This window comes from Rhinopithecus roxellana, chromosome 14 (genome assembly GCF_007565055.1).
Source record: "Rhinopithecus roxellana isolate Shanxi Qingling chromosome 14, ASM756505v1, whole genome shotgun sequence".
Taxonomy (NCBI): Eukaryota; Metazoa; Chordata; class Mammalia; order Primates; family Cercopithecidae; genus Rhinopithecus; species Rhinopithecus roxellana.
This window is the reverse complement of record NC_044562.1, coordinates 43,049,768-43,070,843: the sequence shown is the minus strand read 5'-3', so window position 1 is coordinate 43,070,843 and position 21,076 is coordinate 43,049,768. Positions and strand designations below refer to the sequence as shown.

The window sequence follows — 21,076 nt, the reverse complement described above, 5'->3', positions numbered from 1 at the left end:
TATGTGGAATAGAAACAATTAAAATAACCCTTTCATTTAGTGAATATTTATTGAGCACCTATTATGTGCTAGACACTGGGTTAGATCATGGGAAACAATGAGAAGAGAGTGGTCTTCTCAGTCTTCTCAGTGGTCCAATCACATGAGAGATAGCTTTTAATCACAGAATCAGAAGACAGGAATGTAAAATGACAACACTGCTTAGCTCATAAAGCCCTCTGCTGCATTCTACAAAGTCTAAGGTTTTAGTAATATTTTTGTACAATTTCTCCCTCAAAAAAGTGTTGCAACTCTTCAAATTAGTTCAGTGAGAAATCAACTTGCTATGCAAATACCTGGGCTAGCTGGGGTGTGAGTAGTGTGTCTGTGTTTGAGAACACTGAACCTTGAAAGAACATCTGTTTGGCTATTTTGTTAAATGAAACTCAAGTCATCCAGGCTTTGCTAATAGCTTCATTGTGCTTCATGACTTTCCACCACATAAACAAAATTACCTAACACCTCAGTCTGTGGCTAAAACTGTCATTTATCAGTTAAAGCCCACTGACAAAGAGCAAACTGAAGAGACTGCAATTCCAGCTTCTCTAGTCAAACAGTTTTCACATTTCAATAATCACTCTTTAGCTGGCTCCCGGCTAGATAAGGACCTCCAGGGAAAGGTTGCTTCCTGTGAATGTTTATTTTACAGGGACAGACTGATGGCCTCAAAATCTGGCCACTTTCTAGGTGATGAAATCGTTTATTTGCATTGACTCTTCCCAGGAGAGAACATAGTTGAGAGAAAGGCAGTGATTGCTGAAGTTGATTTTATGATAGTGTGTCTACAGATTCCTCAAGGAATGTTGTGAAATTCCAAAGCAAATTCTTAAAATTAAATTCATTTTGAAAAATCTAAAGCTCCTACCCTATGTTGCATTTCTGAGGATTAAAGAATCTTAGTCAAAGGAACTTCAGAGATTGTCTAGTCCAATGAGTCCAAATAGTTTTTTTTTTTTTGACCTTGGTACATATTCTTGAAAGTAAACTTCCCACCAGAGTTTCCATCAGTAAATACATAAAATAAAGCTGCCTTGATAGAAACAGGCGTGAGGGAGCCAGAGCTCCACATTTCCCCAACCCCAAGGGCGAATGGGGTTCCTGGGGTACCTCTTTGGCATCTTTGGGTTTTCAAAGAGAATAGGTCTTGTACAACTTCCTCCTTTCACCCAGTCCTAAAGCCAGGAGCCCCTGTGCGTCCTGACAGGTCAGCTTTTCTTGGGTAATCTCAAACAGTCACAGACTGCTGCAATTCTAGGGAGGTTTGGAATGGCAACTTAGGGAAACTATAATTTATGACATCTTTGTCCGTTGTCAATCATCTAATAACTATCTGATACAAACTCTTGCAACCACAAAACTAGAATGGAAGGACCCAAAATTGTGTGTGTGTGTGTGTGTATGTGTGTGTGTGTGTGATGGAGGTGAAGGGCAATTGAGTGGTAGCAGGAATCCCAGACATGAAATCCCATAAAGGGGCATACACAAATGGTGACCTGAGGTTTCAGGGACCTGGACGTGGAAGAGGGAAGTGCCCAGAGTCCCCTGAAAGGGACCACATCTCCAGCAGAGCAATTGGCAGGTGAGCAGAGAAGGAGAAAGATCGGCAGTTGTCTGAAGTTAGGTACCACATTTTAGAGCCCAGTTTTCCCATCTGTGTAGACACCTGCTCCCTCCAGAGGAGGCTGATCTGTAAATACCATCACCAACATCTACACAGCCCACTACCACTGACTCACACACAGCTCGTTAAGGCCTCATAACAACCCTTAGAAGTGTAGGTTAACATTAGCACCATTTTGTAGAAAAGGAAACTGGGAGTTAGAGAGGTTAAGTGGCTTGTGCAAGCTCAGATTGCCCGAAGAGGCAGAAACCAACACTGCTATCTCCACTATCCCACCGAGGCACGACACAAGTGCAAAAGGAGACACAGTAGACGAGAGAGGTCAACAACATTTTCTGAGGAAGCATTATTTTAAATTATGGTGTGAGACAGCCATGATTTCTGAGCAGGTGGGTGAGGTGCACTCTGTGAGACAGATAGGGTGAGGCGACGGGGCAGGAGGAGTGCCAACCAGCTCGCCTCTCCCAGGGAAGGTTCTGCGACCCACAGGCAGCATAGCAGAGGGGCCAGGAGCAGGGACACTGGGTCAGACTGCCACGGCTTTATCTTGGCCCTGCCATCAACTGCCCCCGCAATCTTGAGTAAGCTGTGTGACCACTCTTTGCCTCAGTTTCCATAACTGAAATAAGTATGAGGCTAATAGTCCCTACTTCACAGTCTTATTGTAAGAGTTACAGAAATCAGTATTAGTGAAGCTCTTAGTGTCCAGTATATAGTAAATGCCACAAGAGGATTGTTGAAGACATTCTTAGCAGGCTGTGAACTCCTGCTACAGGTGCTCACAGATAAGCAAATGCAACTTTCTGAAACTTGAAAACGAGGTTACGATATCCTAGCTTCCTGTTTTCCTGAAATTTGTGACCACCATCCCTGGCCTCATGACTTTATGAACTTCACTTTATTGCCCATTCTTTCCTCACTCTTTCCTAACCTTCGTGTGATCATCCTTACTGAATGGCCAAGCCCCCAATTCCCGGCTTATCTTCCTTCGTGACTAGTCAATTGTTACTGCCGCACATTAAGATACGGTTCAAACTGTGACTTGTTTTAAATGTACCTAGGAGTCATACTAAAATTCTACCAACAGGTGGAGCTCAAAGAATAGCTTAAAATAAAATTAACCCGATTCGGCAAACCTGAAAAAAAAGGGAAGAAATAAAATCATTCCGATATGACTGTATGATTTTGCTATTCATCAGAAAATAAGAGGAAATAAATTGAAGGCAATATAACTAGACAGTGTTAACAAGACAGTGGTTGGTTTTTCTACATTGGAAGATGATTTACTTAGATTTCTGTCTCGGGAAATTCAAGGGAAGATTTTCATTTTACATTCATAAAGATCACAATATACTACAAGAGTTGAGCTATTTGGATTTATTCAATTTGCTTTACTTAAGAAAAGTTCAGGATAATGATGCTTAGTCTGTTCAGATTCATAAATAATACTCAGGGATGTCAAGTTGAATGAAATGTTGCTACTCTGGCCAGAATTCCAAGGAGATGTGTGAAATGAGCATTTATTTAAAGTGTGCCAATGTTTAACTAGGAAGTTTAGAAAACCTTTATAGGTTTCTATAAGTTGAGAAGAATGTCTCCCACTCATTTGTTTTACTAGAATCTCCTTAAACCCCAAATCTCTGCTCTTGTGATTTCTTTGACTGCAGAGACCTGCTTAGGGAGCTCTGCCCTGAACAGCAGTTCTACCCTGGAAAACTGAGCTTGTCTTCACTGAGGCTATGATGTTTGGTAAATGATCTTTAAGACACAATTAAGGGAATGAAGAATTCTTGGAGGGCAAAATGGTAGGGCATTAAATCTTTTGTGATGGATCTTTATGGTTTTGTGGGGTGTGATAAATTGAATGTCATTGGATGCTGGATTTATAAAGTGCTTTTCTTCCAAACAATTCAAAGATCTTTTTCATGGGAGCTGTAATTATAAAACCAAGAGTTTGGATCCATATGAACCACCTCAGAAATAAACCTCACTGCTTCAAAATCGCATCACGTAGGTGGTTTTACACCTGCAGCACCTCTGAGCAGGGCTGTTGAGCATGACTTTCCTGATCTCTTAGAGGAAAAAAAATGCACTATTTCTTCATCAGATCATTTGTCAAACATCACATTTTCAGGCCCTGGCAGAGCAGGTACTCAAACCCAGGTTTTCTAGTTCCAAATATATAGGTCATTGACTTATGCCTTAGTTTCGAGGTCAACTCAATAGATGTTCTCCAAGGTCATGTCCCATTCATGATTTGACTACTCTATCGTCAACTAACTCAAATGTGAGTACTCAGACTGCATCAGTTTGTTCTTTCATTCAATTTGTCTAGTGAAATGCAAACATTAGAGAGCAAGGTAATTGGTATCTCAAAATAATAGGGTTGTCTTTTGCCCCACATATCATAATTTTTTAGCCTGACTTCACATATGTGAGAAAATGAGTAAACGAAAATGAAGAATGACAAAGATATTTCTTAATAATGGACTGACTAAAGAAACTATGGCATACCTATAAAATGTAATGTCACGTAAGCAATTTAAATCATGTTCTCCAAGAGTATTTAAAATTATGGAAAACTGTTCTCCAGGCTGGGCACAGTGGCTCACGCCTATAATCCCAGCACTTTGGGAGGCTAAGGTGGGTGGGTCACTTGAGCCAAGCGGTTCAAGACCAGCCTGGGAAACATGGTGGGATTCTGTCTCTACAAAAAATACAAAAACTAGCCAGGTATGGTGGCACACGTCTATAGTCCCAGCTATTCACAAGGCTGAGGTAGGAGGTTCACTTGAGCCTGGGAGGCGGAGGCTGCAGTGAACCAAGATCTCACCACTGCACTCCAGCCTGGGCAACAGAGAAAGACCCTTCTCAAAAAAAAAAAGATACTTTGCTATGTGAAAAACAGCAGGCTATGAAGCAATGAGTATCATATATTTTTAAAATAATATATACATAAAGACTAGAATGATGTATACCCAGATGTTAATAGTTATTTTCTTTGGAGGGTGTTATTATATGTTATTTTTATTTTCTCTTTTTAAAAAAACTTCCTCATATTGTCTGCAATTATCAAGCTTTACATCTATAATCAGAAAAACATGAATTTGATTTTATATGAAGTCAAGCAGTTTAAAAGCTTTGTAAAAATAAGATATTATAAGATCTATTCCCAGAAAAATTCTGTAGGAGAAAACATTTCCTACCTCATTTCCTTTACCTCCAGCACTGGACTTCATTTCCTTTGGTTGCTTTGTAAAAGAAAACAACAATATTTAGATGAAAAAGCATTATCAGCTACATATTAAGTTGGTCGTACCTTAAATTAAGTTGGTTGCAGTCATTTTCTTGGCCACAGTTTTGACTTCTAGAACAGCAACATGTTTTCAAACTCATTGAAACCTGACACAACTGCCCAGATTTGACAGAGAGGAACTTCCTGTCTCATCCCATGGGGTGCCACTTTAGAAACTTGAGTTGGCATATCACTAAGACTTTAGCTTTCAGCCAACATTTTGAAAAAATGAAATCATGCTGGGAACTTGCAGAATTCATAAGCACTCCTTTGCACCTGGAAAGCATCATTTTAGCTATGCTGTAGGTGATGATTCCCAATCCCTGAGAAACCAAGTCTAACGGAGAAGACTAGAAAAATAAACTATAGGGCAGTGTGTACCATACAGCACAGTAAGCTACTAAATGACATTACAGGGGAAGAAGACTTACTGACACAAAATAAATGTGCATTGATACAGATTACTGAATGAAAAAAAGAGGCAGAAAACAAATTATGTAGTGTGTATTATTTGATCCCACTTTAAAAATACATACATATAAATATTTTAGAAAAAAGAGGCCGGGCGCGGTGGCTCAACCCTGTAATCTCAGCACTTTGGGAGGCCGAGACGGGTGGATCACGAGGTCAGGAGATCGAGACCATCCTGGCTAACACGGTGAAACCCCGTCTCTACTAAAAATACAAAAAACTAGCCGGGCGAGGTGGCGGGCGCCTGTAGTCCCAGCTACTCAGGAGGCTGAGGCAGGAGAATGGCGTAAACCCGGGAGGCGGAGCTTGCAGTGAGCTGAGATCCGGCCACTGCACTCCAGCCCGGGCGACAGAGCAAGACTCCGTCTCAAAAAAAAAAAAAAAAAAAAAAAGAAAGAAAGAAAGAAAAAGAAAAAGAAAAAAGAATGAAATTGTAAAAATGAAGATGTTAATAGCATTGCAAAGTGGTGGAGTTATAGGTGACAATTTTTAAAATTTTGATTTTTTTTTTTTTTTTTTTTTGAAAGGGAGTCTCTCACTGTCATCCAGGCTGGAGTGCAGTGGTGCAATCTCGGCTCACTGCAAGCTCTGCCTCCCGGGTTCATCCCATTCTCCTGCCTCAGTCTCCCAAGTAGCTGGGACTACAAGCGCCCGCCACCATGCCTGGCTAATTTTTTTTTTTTTTTGTATTTTTAGTAGAGACGGGGTTTCACCATGTTAGCCAGGATGGTTTCGGTCTCCTGACTTCGTGATCCGCCTACCTCGGCCTCCCAAAGTGCTGGGATCACAGGCGTGAGTCACTGCGCCAGGCCAATTTTCTGTATTTTTAGTAGAGACGGGGTTTCACTGTGTTAGCCAGGATGGTCTCAATATCTTGACCTTGTGATCCACCTGCCTCGGCCTCCCAAAGTGTTGGGATTACAGGCGTGAGCCAAGGCGCCTGGCCGATTTTTATTTTCTATATTTATTTTTGTATTAAAAAGCAATTAAAGTTATTATGCATGAGATAAGCAATGTGAAAATGCTTTGCAAGAGCGAAAGAGCACTGTAAAAACTGAGGTTTTGTTATTTTATATATTGTACCTGCTGAAATAAAGACCTGATTGTTGGTGTGTTCCTTGTCCTTCCTTTTCCATGTGACTTTTTTGGGAGACAGACGTTTCTAAGTTAAGGGCTCTTCCTACTTTACTTATTACTAAACCTGGCCCCTTGTTGAAAGTTCCTGGAGGGTAGGAATTGAGCCTAACAAAAAAGAGTGCTAGTTACCAGGGTGTCTATAATACATTATTCTTTATTACATTTTATTTACTTGGCAGTTCACACAGGAAGGATTCAATTAAAAAAAAAAACACATACTCCTCAATACTAAAAACCAAACAAAAACAAAAACAAAAGTCAGAATAAATTTCTGTATGCAGATATCTTTCTGTTAACCTACATTTTATCTTTTAGAAAGTAGACTTTTTGAGGCATATTCAGTGGTGCCCAAACATTCAGTGAGGCAATTGCTAAATGTTAATAAGCAGAAGGAGGAACATGGTTTCTGGCGAGAAAAATAGGTCTTTGGGGATCTAAGAACTATGCAAAGAATTAGAAAGAAGGCAGAAAGATAACTCTAGGTCAAGAGGAAGTGGTAAAAGCAAGAAGCAACAGGATGAGGCTGGGTCAGAGCTTTCCAGACATGCCAAGGTGAACTGTGTACAGCTGCTATACCCAGGAACATCCTATTTCCCCAAGCTAGCCTCCTAAAATGAAAGCACTTTTAGCCAGACAAGGTTATTAGAGATGTAAAAATGAAACCAGGAATGCCTACCCATTATTGCATGTATGTGTGTGTGCCTTTATACTTTTGTATTTGTATATCATAATTGTACGCATTTTTGTGGTATGCATATTTTGATACATGTATACAGTGTGTAATGATCAAATCAGGGTAATTGGGATATCTATAACCTAATTTATCTTTTCTTTGTGGTAGGACCATTACAATTCTTCTCTTCCTGCTATTTGAAAATATACAATAAATTATTGTTCCCTTCTACATTATTATTATTATTTTTTTGGAGACTGAGTCTTGCTCTGTCATACAGGCTGGAATGCAGTGGCGCAATCTCAGCTCACTGCAAACTCCACCTCTTGGGTTCAAGTGATTCTCCTGCCTCAGCTTCCTGAGTAGCTGGGATTACAGGCGGTTGCCACCACGCAGGGCTAATATTTGTATTTTTAGTAGAGACAGGGTTTCACCATGTTGGCCATGCTGATCTCAAACTCCTGACCACAGGTGATCCGCCCGCCTCAGCCTCCCACAGTGCTGGGATTACAGGGGCGTGAGCCACTGTGCCCAGCCCCTTCTACACTATTGAAAATCATAATTTATTCCTTCTAACTGTATCTTTGTATCCATTAACCATCTTTCTCTTATTCCCCCGCCCTGCTTCCTTTCCTAGCCTCTGGTAACCACCTCCAACTGTCTGCCTTCAAGAGATCTACTTTTTTAGTTCCCACATGACTGAGAACATGCAATATTTATCTTTCCGTGCCTGACTTATTTCATAATAGTTCCATCCATGTTGCTGCATATGACACAATTTCATTCTTTCAATGGCTGAATAATATTCCATTGTGTAACACCTCTCTATTTTAAGACAGATTATCTCTGTCCTTACCAGCAAAATCTACTGACCAACTACTATGTATACTTAGGTACTCTGTCTTCATTGTTTAGAACTCAGACCTTCTAAGTTAAGGTTCAGTGCTCTTTCTACCATTTTAATTCTTCACTGATGGCATGTTTTATTTCTCAATATGGTTCCTAATTTCTTTTCTTTTTTTCTTTTTTGAGACAGAGTCTTGCACTGTCGCCTGGGCTGGAGTGCAATGGCACGATCTCAGCTCACTGCAACCTCCGTCTCCCGAGTTCAAGCGATTCTCCTGCCTCAACCTCCAGAGTAGCTGGAGGTGCCTACCACCACGTCTGGCTAATTTTTTGTATTTTTAGTAGAGACGGGGTTTCACTATGTTGGCCAGGCTGGTTAGAACTCCTGACCTCGTGATCCGCCCGCCTTGGCCTCCCAAAATGCTGGGATTACAGGCATGAGTCACCGTGCCCGACCGGTTCCTAATTTCAAATAAGAAATGTTTAAGCACAAAATATACTGAATTATAAGGCCTATTAGTAAAGATATCTCTGATTTTCGGGAAAAAAACCTGTGTAACTTTACTGTCAAACTTACCAAATGTCGAAATTCTACCGAGAGACTCCCATTGGAAGATTCTTCAATAGACATGGCTTTGACATTAGTTCCACAAAGTACAAATCTTCGGTTGCTGGAGAGGAAATCTTAGCTATTTACATGGTCTCAGGTAAAATATATTTACAAGAGCAGCAAGAAAGATTCCACAAAGTAAATGTCTTACCTTAGAGTTGAAACATTCCTGTAAAACCAAGAAAATTCTTTAAAATAAGCTATTTAATAGATGTAGGAATAACTTCCTATACTTTATTTTTTTAAATTAATTAATTAATTAATTTATTTATTTATTTATTTTGAGACAGAGTCTCGCTCTGTCGCCCAGGCTGGAGTGCAGTGGTACAACCTTGGCTCACTACAACCTCTGCCCCCTGGGTTCAAGCGATTCTCCTGCCTCAGCCTCCTGAGTAGCTGGAATTACAGGTGTGAGCCACCGCACCTGGTCTCTATGATACTTTAAAGGATAGTATATAAAATTGATTTCAAGGTTTTATAGTAAAATTTTAAATTTAAGATACCATTGAGTTTTGTTAAATGTTTGAACTTCAAAGTCAAATATTTGAAGTACATTCATTATATAATGTTAGAGAAGTAAATTTAAAAGTTCAAAATTATTCTATAAAATAAGGGCCATTCATTTTTAAAAGTCTTACATTTTGAATTACAATTCAAAATGAAATTAGAAAACTTACTTGTCAATTGATGCTTTAACCTTTACCTGACAGTTTAGTTCTGGCAATTTTATTAATAGCCTGGAAAGAGATATCAATAAAAAAATAATCAAAGATAAAAATCAAAAGTGTTTAAAAACCCTTTTTTATATTTAAACATTCAAATATACTTATGAAATATGCATACAAATAAACCTCACATAATCTACAGTTTGTGTTTTAAAAATGTACAATGCCTTTTTAGTTTGCCATGTTACTAATGTTGACATCAGTCACTTAATAGCATTATTGGCAAACACTTGGAACTGTTTCCATATTGCTTCAGTTGATGTTTGCTAGATAATACATTGGCGAGGTCAGAAAAAAAAGCTATATATTTTGGTTAAAGCCTAAATGTGGGTTAAATGTATAGATATAAAAACCTTGTTGTATGGCTTCATTTTATCCTCATATTACCAAAAAAAAAAAAAAAAACTTTGTAAGCTTTAATGATAAGTGTTTTATGGTGAACATACTAAGACAGAACTCTAGTAAAATATGGAAAATCCCAACTCAAATACATTTGAAATCTTTCAAAACACTATATTTAAGTAACAGCAAAAATGTTCATAAAAAACCCAAACTTCAAATGAACAAGTAATTGAAGTTCAGTGCAAAAATTCCTTTAATTCCTTCTGGCGTCAGCCCATCCTTTATTCTTTTGCTTTCTCTAGCTCCTCAGATTTCTGTCCTGTGATGTAACCTACCTGTGGGTTCAGTGCAGTTTCAGAGATAGTCATTCGATCCCTCACACATTCATTCATTTACTCATGCCCTCATCCTAAACTTTGCTCATTCACTCAGCATGCATTGAGCTCCTAATATTTACCCAGTATACCCTTAGGTACCAGAGAACTGATGTAGCAAAGACTGCAGAAGGGAGAAAAGTGGACGTGGCTCTATGTAAAAGGAGGGAGTCCAGGCACACAAATGGAATATAGAGAATATGGTGACAAGCAACTCACTGGCATTAGAGAAATGAAATCATAGCTCATGGGCAGCCCAAACAAAAGGGTGGGTAGAATGTTGCAAAGGCTCTTTAAAAGTCCTGTACAAGGCACAAGATTGGTTTAGGGTTTGGAATATGTTGAGTATGCAGTGATTAGTAGTGAATGGTGAGAAGGGGGCATAGTCACATAAAACAAAGCCAGATGTTTTTCCTCTCCACCTTCCTTTTTATACTACTTCAGGAAGGATTTGATTTACTGCAAGATGCTGACAAGTCCCATGGAGTCATTCTTCCCCTTCAAGGTCATTTTTCCCTTTGAAACAGGAGAATGCAACGGTATGGCAAAGAGGGGTTTTAGGAAAACCTTGAGTAAAGGATCACCTATCAAGACGGTGGGGAATAGGGTGCAGAGGAGGAGGAGGGGGACTTAACAGGTACAAGAGGAAGACAGAGCCTACCACCAGTGGCTAATGTTCTATGCCTCTGGCAATCAGTTCACACAATATGCAAGTGGTGCTGATTCAGAGTTAGAATTTTTTGCTAGGCAATCCCTACTCTTCTCCCCTTTTGTCCCAGAGAGCATCTTAGACTTACTATATCATCTATAGGAGTGTTTCAAGGAAAAGTAGAATGTCCACCACTTCTCCATCCTAGTTCACTCTCCTCCGAGTTATATAGAGATGTGGGAATGAGGAAGGAACAACTTTTGATAAGAATGCCTATTTTTAAATTTTACTTTATTATTCTATTTTATTTTTTGAGATGGAGTCTCGCTGTTGTTGCCCAGGCTGGAGTGCAGTGGTACAATCTTGGCTCACTGCAACCCCTGCCTCCTGGGTTCAAGCGATTCTTGTGCTTCAGCCTCCCAAGTAGCTGGGATTACAGGCATGCACCAACATGCTCAGCTAATTTTTCTATTTTTAGTAGAGATGGGGTATTGCCATGTTGGCCAGGCCGGTCTTGAACTCCTGACCTCAGGTGATCTGCCTTCCTCAGCCTCCCCAAGTGCTGGGATCATAGGCATGAGCCACCATACCTGGCCAACAGTGCAATTTTAAAAGGAACCTAGCCTCGGCCTTTTGTTTTCAGTTCTTAAATCTTGGTGCAAAATTCACACAAAGAAACTGATTCAGAATGTTAATGGTGTCTTAAAAATGCAAACTGAAGACAAATGCCTTCTCTTTAAAAATGGAATTCTAATAGTGATATGTGATCAGCAACCCTATCATAGAACCCTAAACTGCTCTGTACCATGGCATCACCACCTCTTGACACCGTTAGTCTGTGGTTTCAGCTTTTCAGAGGTGACCTAGTGATTAGGCATTTAAAGCTTTAGTTCTTGGAGTTTCAGGCATGATGAGAATCTTTGAAAGTAAGAAGTCAAACTCATTGTTCTCAGCATCATTAGGGAAAACTATAAGTTTTGATTGCTCATGCTAATAGAAAGGATCAAATTCACAGAGAAAGCAACAGTAACACAAAAGTTATGTCTTTAAATCAGGTACACAGTAGGGATATATGGAAAACTGTGGTATTGGAAGTTTTTGCGGAAAATCCAGTAAGCCAGTTACTGGGTAATCTCAGGAGATGAATGCGCCACTATGTTTCCTGGATAGGATATTCAAAGCCTTCCGGAATCTGTCCCCAATCTGTCCTCTCAATTCTGTCTCTCCCTGCTCCCCACGATTACCAGACAGACCTAGGAAGCCATTATTTCTGTATTCCCACTCTCCTACAATCCTCCTCCCCCTCCCAATCTCTCCAGTCTTTTCTCAAGTCAACCTTTTCAGCAATTAATTTAATTGTGCCTGATTTTATGATTCCATACTTTTACGTCCTCATCTGCACTGTCATGCTCTTGACAAGCAGGGCTCTCATCTTCACATTTCTGTGGGTATTTCCCAAAGCTCAGAGCTGGGCACACAGCAGATGGTTCAATAAAGAACAGCTGAATGCAAGCCACAATTAGAGAAATTGGCCTTGATTATCCAGAGACTATAGCTCCACAAACACACGAAATCATAGATGTTTTGCCTACCTTAGTTTTACAGTGAACTGAATCAGGGTTTTAAGTACCAACGGCCTCTGAGGGTGGGTTGGCATACATGGCTGTCGCTCAACCACAAATGAGCTAGATGAAAAGGAAATAAAGCACGTCATGTGAAAACATTGAGAATATTGAGACTGAAAACCACAGAGGAACAGGATGCTATCCACTCATAAAGTCCAAATTTTCTACACTTAGAAGATACTCAAACCCCCAATTAAACTCAGATCTTTACAATGACTTTTTATAAATCATTTAACAGCAGTAAATGAATCTTAATTGTTATAATTGAGCCATGAATAAAAGCCCCAGTCCATTTAGTAATTTTTTTTCTTTTGAGAAGGGTCTCCCTCTGTTGCCTGGGCTAAAGTGTGGTGGCATGATCATAGCTCACTGCAGCCTCAACTTCCTGGGCGCAAGTGATACTCCTGCCTTGGCCTCTTGAGTATCTAGGACTATAGGCATGTGCCACCATGCCTGGATAAGTTTTTTTATTTTTTGTAGAGACAGGTGTCTTTTTATATTGTCCAGGCTGGTCTACAACTCCTGAGCTCAAGCAACCCCTTGCCTCAGCCTCCCAAGGTGCTGGGATTACAGAGTGAGCCACCATGCCTGGCCAAAAATAAATTTCATGACTTTTTTTTGGACTAAATATTAGGATTTCCGGTACATGTCAGTATTTTTTTGTTTAGATTAGCTTATAAACATGAAAATGTTCTCCATCCTTTGTTTCATGGATATGCACATAAGAAAAAACCCTTGAAACTTTTTCTAAAATGTGAAAACTGAGCTGTAGGTGAGTGACATGACTTAGCTTGTGGAAAACTGAGCCAGTTGGTGAGAGAAGTGTTGATGAATAAATAGTGAAGAGTAGAAATGTGGTTTCTGAAACTTTCTGGGGTTCTATTCACTTCTCCCTGAGGCTTGTTGTTGAATACTTCCCCTGCCACTCTTCCACCTAAACACCAAAACCTTAGGCAGGGTGTTCTTACTTCACAGAATGGAAGATGCCATTGATAGCACTTCACTTACTTCTTGAAAAGGTTGTAGATCAAGAAGGTGACTCTCTCTACCATGTGAGTTCTTTGCACTGGAATGGGATCACCTTCATATGTCATTTTGGTAGATTGCTCTTCTAGTTTCTCCAATTGTCTTCTGAGTTGGAAAAGACTTTCTGCCAATAGTGTAAAGCTATTGAACAGCAAATGAAAATCAAAGATAGTTTTTCCACTTAATAATAAAAAGGATTGTAACAATGGGTCATAGCTAATAAATGTTAAATTATTAAGTAATTATTAAATTAATTAAATGAATCACTTAATTTTATTTAGGTTAGTAACACTTCTTTATTTTTATTTTCCTAACCCATTTTTTTCTTGAATATGCATATGTTAAATATTTTCAATGTTTTCTCATTTAAACCTTCAATTATATATGTCATCATTTATGAAATTGTATCAACATCTGGAACCAAATCCCTTTTAATTGTTCTTTGTTTAAGCTTATTAAGCATATATATGTTAAAAATGTGGCAATCACTAAAGGGCAAAAAAAGAGCAAATTTAAAGCCATAAAAAACACGCTATGGTTAATGTTTTCTTATGTAAGCATACTGAAAGAAAATCATATGAAACCGATCTTCCCCCACAATATATATTTTTACAAGTCCTAAGTATTAGCCAAAAGTGATCAATGATCTCTTTAGAGTAAGGTATATTTAGAAATGCTTGCCCCTGATAACTGCTTGGAATTTTATTCATTATGCAGTGATCTCACCTCAGAAATGGAGGTGGCGGTGTGGGCCAGAAGCCTAGGAAAGAGTAAGATTGAAATAGACACGGAAGGGACTTCCAACTACAGGAGACAGAACATCTTATCAGACTTGGAAAGTCCACCTCGCCATACAGCAACTCTTTCTACTTAAAGTATTCCACATATAAGACTATGGCAAGAGTGGTTGAATCCCTGCTGATTTTTGGTATGAGCTCCATTATCAGTTAAGATCTTTATTGCTCCCTTTATTGTTGTTTTCACAACAGAGTACAGTGACTTGGAGAATCAAAGTGTCTTCCCAAGGAAAATCAATGTTTTAAAATGAGTCAAACTCCTTACATTTCTTGACAAGTAGGCCTGGCAGGGCAGAGCTTTTAGTGAGGGGGTCCCCAGTTACTACATATTCCATTGTATTGACTTGTTCTCTTAGGAACCAATTTTAGATTTTAACTGAACAGTTTCTTTCTTTTTCATATTTTCCAATTGTTCCTTCAGTCAAATAGTTTTATTTTGCATTTATGACATGGAAAACCCTATGAACATTTTAATCTTCTAGTGCAAAGGGTAGTTATCTACATTTCATTGCATGTGTGCGTACACAGATCCAGAATGCCGGGTTGTATTAACCATTTGTGACTTAAAAACTGACACATAAAAATTGTATATATTTGTGGTATTGTATATATTTGATGTATGTAAACATTGTTGAATAGTTACGTCAAGCTGAATAACATGCATTATTACCTCACATACTTACTTTTCTGTGGTAAGAGCTCTTAAAATCTACTTTCTTAGTAATTTTCAAGTATACAATAAATTGTTATTAACTACAGTCACCATGATGTACAATGGATCTCTTGAACTTATTCTTCCTAACTGAAATTTTCTATCCTTGACCAACATCTTTGACGAAAGAAATCACTATGTTGAAAACACAAAACTAACATTTAAAAGTTGAGATATCTATTTTCAAGATTTTGAAACTAGTACTTCTTTATTCTGTCCTTAAAGAAAGTATATTGCCAGTTTCCAAATTTATTTGAGTCTTTTAAGATTGATATCTTGCATGTGAAAATTCAGCATTCAATAGATGCTTTCTTCGATTTCCCCATGAGAATGAAAACTAAGAACACTTATACTACTTGTTTTCAACTGTAGATTTCTCAGGTGCTAATAAGCCATCAGTAAGCTGAATGAACTGATGTTGCAGTCTAAACCTGCATTCTCTGGCTGAGTGACACTGAAGTTTTGTATTTCCTGTGGTTTTCACTAGAAACTGCAGTCAATTCGTTTTACCAGTTCTGAAGCTGGTCGAGCCCATTGTGGAGTGGACCTCCGATGCAGGCGATTTGCTGCCGCCGCTTCCAGTCTTGCAGCTCTTCTATGAGCATGTTGTTCATTAACAGGTCCGTCTCATAGATGATTTGGGTCATTTTACTGAGAGCCTCCTAAAAACAAAGGGGACTACTGAAGAGAGTTTCATAAGAAATAAGTCACTTAGAATTCAATTTACAAAACTATTTGACCTGGTAGACAAGGGCTTGGTTAAAATTTTGACCAAACATTTTACTAAATACTAGCTTCTATTTGACAGGCCTTTTCAAACAATTAAATTATTGACAATAAAAGATGTCATGAGAAAAGAAGAATGGCCACAGTTTAACATTCTCTTCATGTGTTTCAGTATAAATATATTGAATTTGTAACTCCTGTGGCAATGATATTGAATCTTGTAGTCACAAAACTGTATAGTTGCTTATTAAAAGGATATTTATATATTTAATTTATTTTTAAATAAAGATGGTTATCCATTTATATTAAAATGAGCTGACTAAAATTTGAGCCTTTCTATGTTAATTTTTATTAGGACTTTTTCTGGGTTTTGGAAGGCATAATGGAGAATTATAACTTTCAAAGGTCTAGGGGGTAGAAGATATGAATTTCTCTTCTGGCATTATTGTAAGCTATATGAATGTGAGCAAAGTATTTAATTTTGCTGAAACTTGGTATATTCTCATTTATACAACCAATTGAATGAACTGAATTATCGTCAATGTTCCTTCTCTTTTTAAAATGTTATTTCTAAAGTAGAATAAAATGTCATGCATAAAAATACATAGCATAGATTTATTATGCATAAAAACATTAACTTTTTCTTGAATTAACTACTTGCATACTTAAAATCTGATATATAACTAAGTTTATAATTAATTTAGGGTAAAAATAAATGTTGTACTTGTTTGTGCTCACACAAATTCCTGCACAAAAAATTGAGCCGAGCTTTTAGAAATGAACTACTGATTTATTAGTGACTGGTTAAATTTCAATTGCATTTATTTTTCAAGATAGGTAGAAAAGTGAAATAGAGATGTTTCCCCTCCTTAAAAATATTTAATTAAACCAGAAAAAAAGTTCTTGCTCTCCTTGGAAGAAGTTAGATGGAATATGTTCAGTTGTCAATGAACTATTTTGAAATCTAGGAAATTGCTTAATACTACATCATTTCTCAGAGTAGAAACTAGAACATTTATTTTTCCAATAAGATTTTAGCAGTCATAAAATGCTATTTTAATTATATATGTGCAGTGGAACCCATCTCAGCATATTAAGTACATAAACTAAAACAGCCATGTCTAAAATAATGACAAATAAAAATCATGTAAAAGTTCCACCCTGAAATTAATGTTCACTATAGTAAATGTATCACATAAGCAAGATAAATAGTCTCTAAAGAGGTCCAGCGTTGTAAACTCATGAAGAGAAGCATGGCAAACAGCATGGGACTGTTCCTAGAAACCTTGCCATTTTTTCATTCAGTAAATGGAAATGATAAAATCTGACAGCTTGATTCTTTTCAGTTAGTCTAAGTTTAGAGAAAAGGAGAAAAATAGTCAAAAGCCCAAATTAAAATTCTTCACTAACCTTTCTCTTGAAATCGAGGCTGTTAAGCATTTCCTGCAGTGTCAAAACTTCCTGATTCATCATGGCGCTATTCTTGTCACTCTGATCTGCAAAGGTAAAGAGATCAGATTAAGAGTCCTCGCCAAGTCAAAGCTCTCTATTCCTGAAAGTCAAGTCAGCCTCAATCCACCACCCTAAAACAGCCCTGGCCCAGAGAACTTATGTGGTAAGAGACTAATTGGGTTCACTAGAGGTGAGCTTGGAAGTCTCTGTCTGCTCATTTTGCCAGGAAGAATTACATCCAAGCATGAAAAAAAGGACCTCTTTATTTTACAGACCTTTAGGAAAGACCATTCTGCACTTGGTGTCTTGTTTTGTTTTGTTTTGTTTTGTTTTGTTTTGTTTTGTTTTGTTTTGTTTTGGTGGTGGACAGAGGAGATAAAGTTGCTGTAATGGATTCCTTACTGGATACCTCCACATTAATTATATACTTGGTTATTTGGTAAAAGTAAGGAAGGCGGGGATCACCCTTTGTGCCCCTGATTAAATCATATTTGACTCTCTGTTGCCTTCACCTACCCCTCCCTGCTCTGGTTCATATGCAGGTTTTATGAGAAACTGCCTGATAGAGTTACAGTCTTATCTACCTAGTCTCATGAACTAATAAAAGACTAAGTTCTTTACTTTCCCCCACTTTTTTTTCTTTTTTTCCCCAAAATGCGCTAGCCTCATCATAAAACTAGCAGTGGGCCAGAGTTGTAACTTAGAAAAATATCTGACTGAAAAAAAAGATTTATCCTTTTTTACATGGGGATACATACAATAAATAAACATTATATTATTTAATTTGAACATTAGACTATAAAGTCTATAATGACATAGTGATGGGGCTCAGAAAATGACACCCCAAAATAATGGAACTAAAGCAGCAGCCTCAAGGTCTCTCTCAATCCTCTGTCTCTCCACAGCACACATGAAGTGCTCGGAAGCTCCCTGATCTACCTAGAAAATGGACCCCTAAGAGGAACACAATTGCCTTGGATCCCTTCCCTGAAATTTCATTAATCACAGAAACGTAAAACTCATAAAACAGAGGAAAAGTCTGAAAATTAAACACCACACCTAGAGCCCAAACTTTTTCCCAAACCATTGTTTGTTCTCAGGTTCCAGTCAATTCTTCAAGAGTATTATTTACTAACCACTGTCTGAGCATTGGGTCCATTCATTAACTTTAAAAATCATTTGCTTCTATATTTCCAACCTCCCTTTCCCTTATGAAGAAGGGCATATCAACATCTGTACCCCACTGGATTACTGGGTAACCATTCTCCTGCTATTCTCCCATGCTGTGCATGTTAAATTAATTTGCATGCCTTTTTCTCCTATCGATCTACATTTTATTAGTGCATATTCAATGAACCTTCAGAGGGTGAAGGGGGAAGGTTCCCTTTTTGCTCCTACAATGGCAAATGACTGTTTATACCAATCATTCATGTTCATGAAAAATGGGGACTGGGAATGCTGATTTGACTTGTGTAATTGTGAAAAAGAGGTCCCAGAACAACACTGGGGCAAATTTCTCTACAAAACAGGACTAATCTCTAGGAACTCATTTCTGGTTGTAATGACTCACAAATTTACCAACTCCTAGATCCCATACATAGCAAAATCTTGCTTATGTAGCATTTTGGCAACTGAAAACTTCTTTAGCTAACCTTTCCCATCTTCACCAAGGATATAGTAACTTGTTTCCCTTGTATTTTTCTTTTCACTTATAACAGGATGGGACAAACAAAATAAATATTTGTGGATTTAGGTGATAAAAATAATCATTTTAATTCATAATGGACATGAAGCACTGAAAAAGTGACTCAAATAATAACAAATTAAGTTCAAAATAATCTAATTTTTAAAATTAGTAGTTTGCATATAAAATTTGGAATAAGGCTGCCTTCAATGAACATCACTTGATTACATTTACAGTTGTTCTAAACCCTTTTAGGGTCATGAACTCCCCCTTTGATAATGAAACCCAAGTTTGTGCCATTTCTTCTGAATGGAAAAGTTGTATGTACAAATAATTGTGAACATTTTGAATAATATTTCCTGGAAGTCAAGGCATCTTAAGCATATCAGGAGAAGAACCCAAAACACCTCATCTTCATGTAAGAAAAGTTATGTTTGACCACAATCATTCATATTTCCTTCAAGATACATTTTAGGCCAACATTTTAATAGTCAAAGATGATTCTGTAAATGGAAAGTTTGTATCTGATTTACTTTTTTGAATTATTTTGAAATAATTTTAGAGCTACAAAAAAGTTGCACAAATAGCATAGAGTTGTCATATATCCTTCACTTAGTTTCTTCTATTCTCTTACATAAACATAGTAAGCACAATGATCAAAACAAGTAAATTAACATCAGCACAATTCCATCAACTAAACTAGACCTAGAATCTTGCCAATTGTTCCATTAATTGCAACATACTTTAAACTGTTTTTCTATTATTATTTGTAAATCTTAGGTCTTGTAAATATTCTCTTCCCCTTCATTTTAAGAAACACCTAGTTGTAAACAATTTCAGTGTTAAACCACAGAAAAAATAGTAAAATAAATTGCAGTGACCTTACATTTTGACATTTATGCAATTATTAAAATTATGTTTTTGGAGACTTTTTGACATGAGAAAATACTTAAAATGTTAAATGCAGTACACAAAATTATATACAATATGATTTCATTTTTTGAAAATAAATACATAGATGTGTATGTATGTGAACATACAGAGAAAACACTGGAAGGAAATATATTTTGACAGTATTTATCTGTGGATAGTGAGATTTCATCAGATTTTTTTAGTGCTTTTGCCTATATTTTATGCTTTCTTCTGTGAAACACATTTCTATTTTATAATCTTAGAAAATTATATTATTAAAATACTACTTGTAATTTTCTGATCATGTTAGGCAATTATTATTACTTTTGTTTCTGTGATAATTATATTTTAATTCTATAGGAGAAGGTTTTTATCTTTTAGAGACCTATGCTGAAGTAGGGGTAATTCCTCATGCAGTATGAAATTTATGTTGCATTGATTGGTAATTTACTTGGAATTAGTTGGATATGCACGGATACACACACACACACACTTAAACACTCACGCACACACATATTTATATGCAGAGAGAAGGAAGAAGCAAAACAAGAAAATACTCTCTGTATTTCCCTAGGCTCACCTAAGGAAGTAGATCAAATTTTTCAACTCTGTCAGTGAAAAAACTCTACTCAAGATGCCTTTTTGTCTCTAGGCATAATTACAGAAAAAACAAAAACTTACCCATTGTCTGAATTGTTTTATACCTGTAGTCAAATTCGTCTTGCAGGTCTTCTAAGTATTTAGTATCTTGTTCTGTCATCTTTTCACAAAAGAAAACATCCTCACTCTGCTGTTACAATTAAGCACGTCAATCAAACAACATCATAAGTATTTTAAAAAACTGCTTGGTGCTTCCAGTCTCCAACAGCAACCAAAGACCATAATGAACCCACGCTTCTAAAGAGCTAATTCATATGAAAGTTGGATAATGCTAGAAGAACCAGATTGAACCTGCCCTTCCAGCTATTCTCTCTTTCTATTTGCCTGGAAGTCTTTCAGCGTCTACTTGTTCATTTCTTAATTACTTCCAAATGATGCTATGCATATAATCTTTTTTTAATTGGAGAATATGAATATTTTTGCCCTTTTAGAACTCGTGGGTATTTCATGTAACTCTGTACTAATGTATCAATGATCACTTTTTGCTGAAATCTTCATTTAAATATGCTGTAGTTTATGACAATTCAGCTTAAATATTTTTCTTTATATTTCCTTAAATATGCCTATGCTTCTACTGTGTCTCCTGTTATTCTGTCTTTGAGATTTTTACTTTACTTTTCCCCAAACCTGGTGATGTTTTCCTGCTCAGATATAATAGTAAATGTCAAGATCTGGGCTAAAGGCTTTTATGTATTATCTC

At 37.3% G+C, this 21,076-nt stretch overlaps 1 protein-coding gene across 1 annotated transcript in view; it reads right to left on the bottom strand.

The window, feature by feature from the left end:
* STAT4 (signal transducer and activator of transcription 4) overlaps nucleotides 1–21,076 on the bottom strand; it is a 123,669-nt gene that overhangs the window by 19,554 nt on the left and 83,039 nt on the right. The window contains exons 7-15 of the mRNA XM_010379764.2: nucleotides 20,398–20,476; nucleotides 17,079–17,164; nucleotides 15,453–15,604; nucleotides 13,416–13,574; nucleotides 12,375–12,467; nucleotides 9,370–9,429; nucleotides 8,844–8,861; nucleotides 8,660–8,753; nucleotides 4,867–4,911 (exon numbers count right to left, since the gene is read on the bottom strand). Of these exons, the coding sequence (XP_010378066.1) occupies nucleotides 4,867–4,911; nucleotides 8,660–8,753; nucleotides 8,844–8,861; nucleotides 9,370–9,429; nucleotides 12,375–12,467; nucleotides 13,416–13,574; nucleotides 15,453–15,604; nucleotides 17,079–17,164; nucleotides 20,398–20,476 (786 nt within the window). The remainder of the gene's footprint in view (nucleotides 1–4,866; nucleotides 4,912–8,659; nucleotides 8,754–8,843; nucleotides 8,862–9,369; nucleotides 9,430–12,374; nucleotides 12,468–13,415; nucleotides 13,575–15,452; nucleotides 15,605–17,078; nucleotides 17,165–20,397; nucleotides 20,477–21,076) is intronic.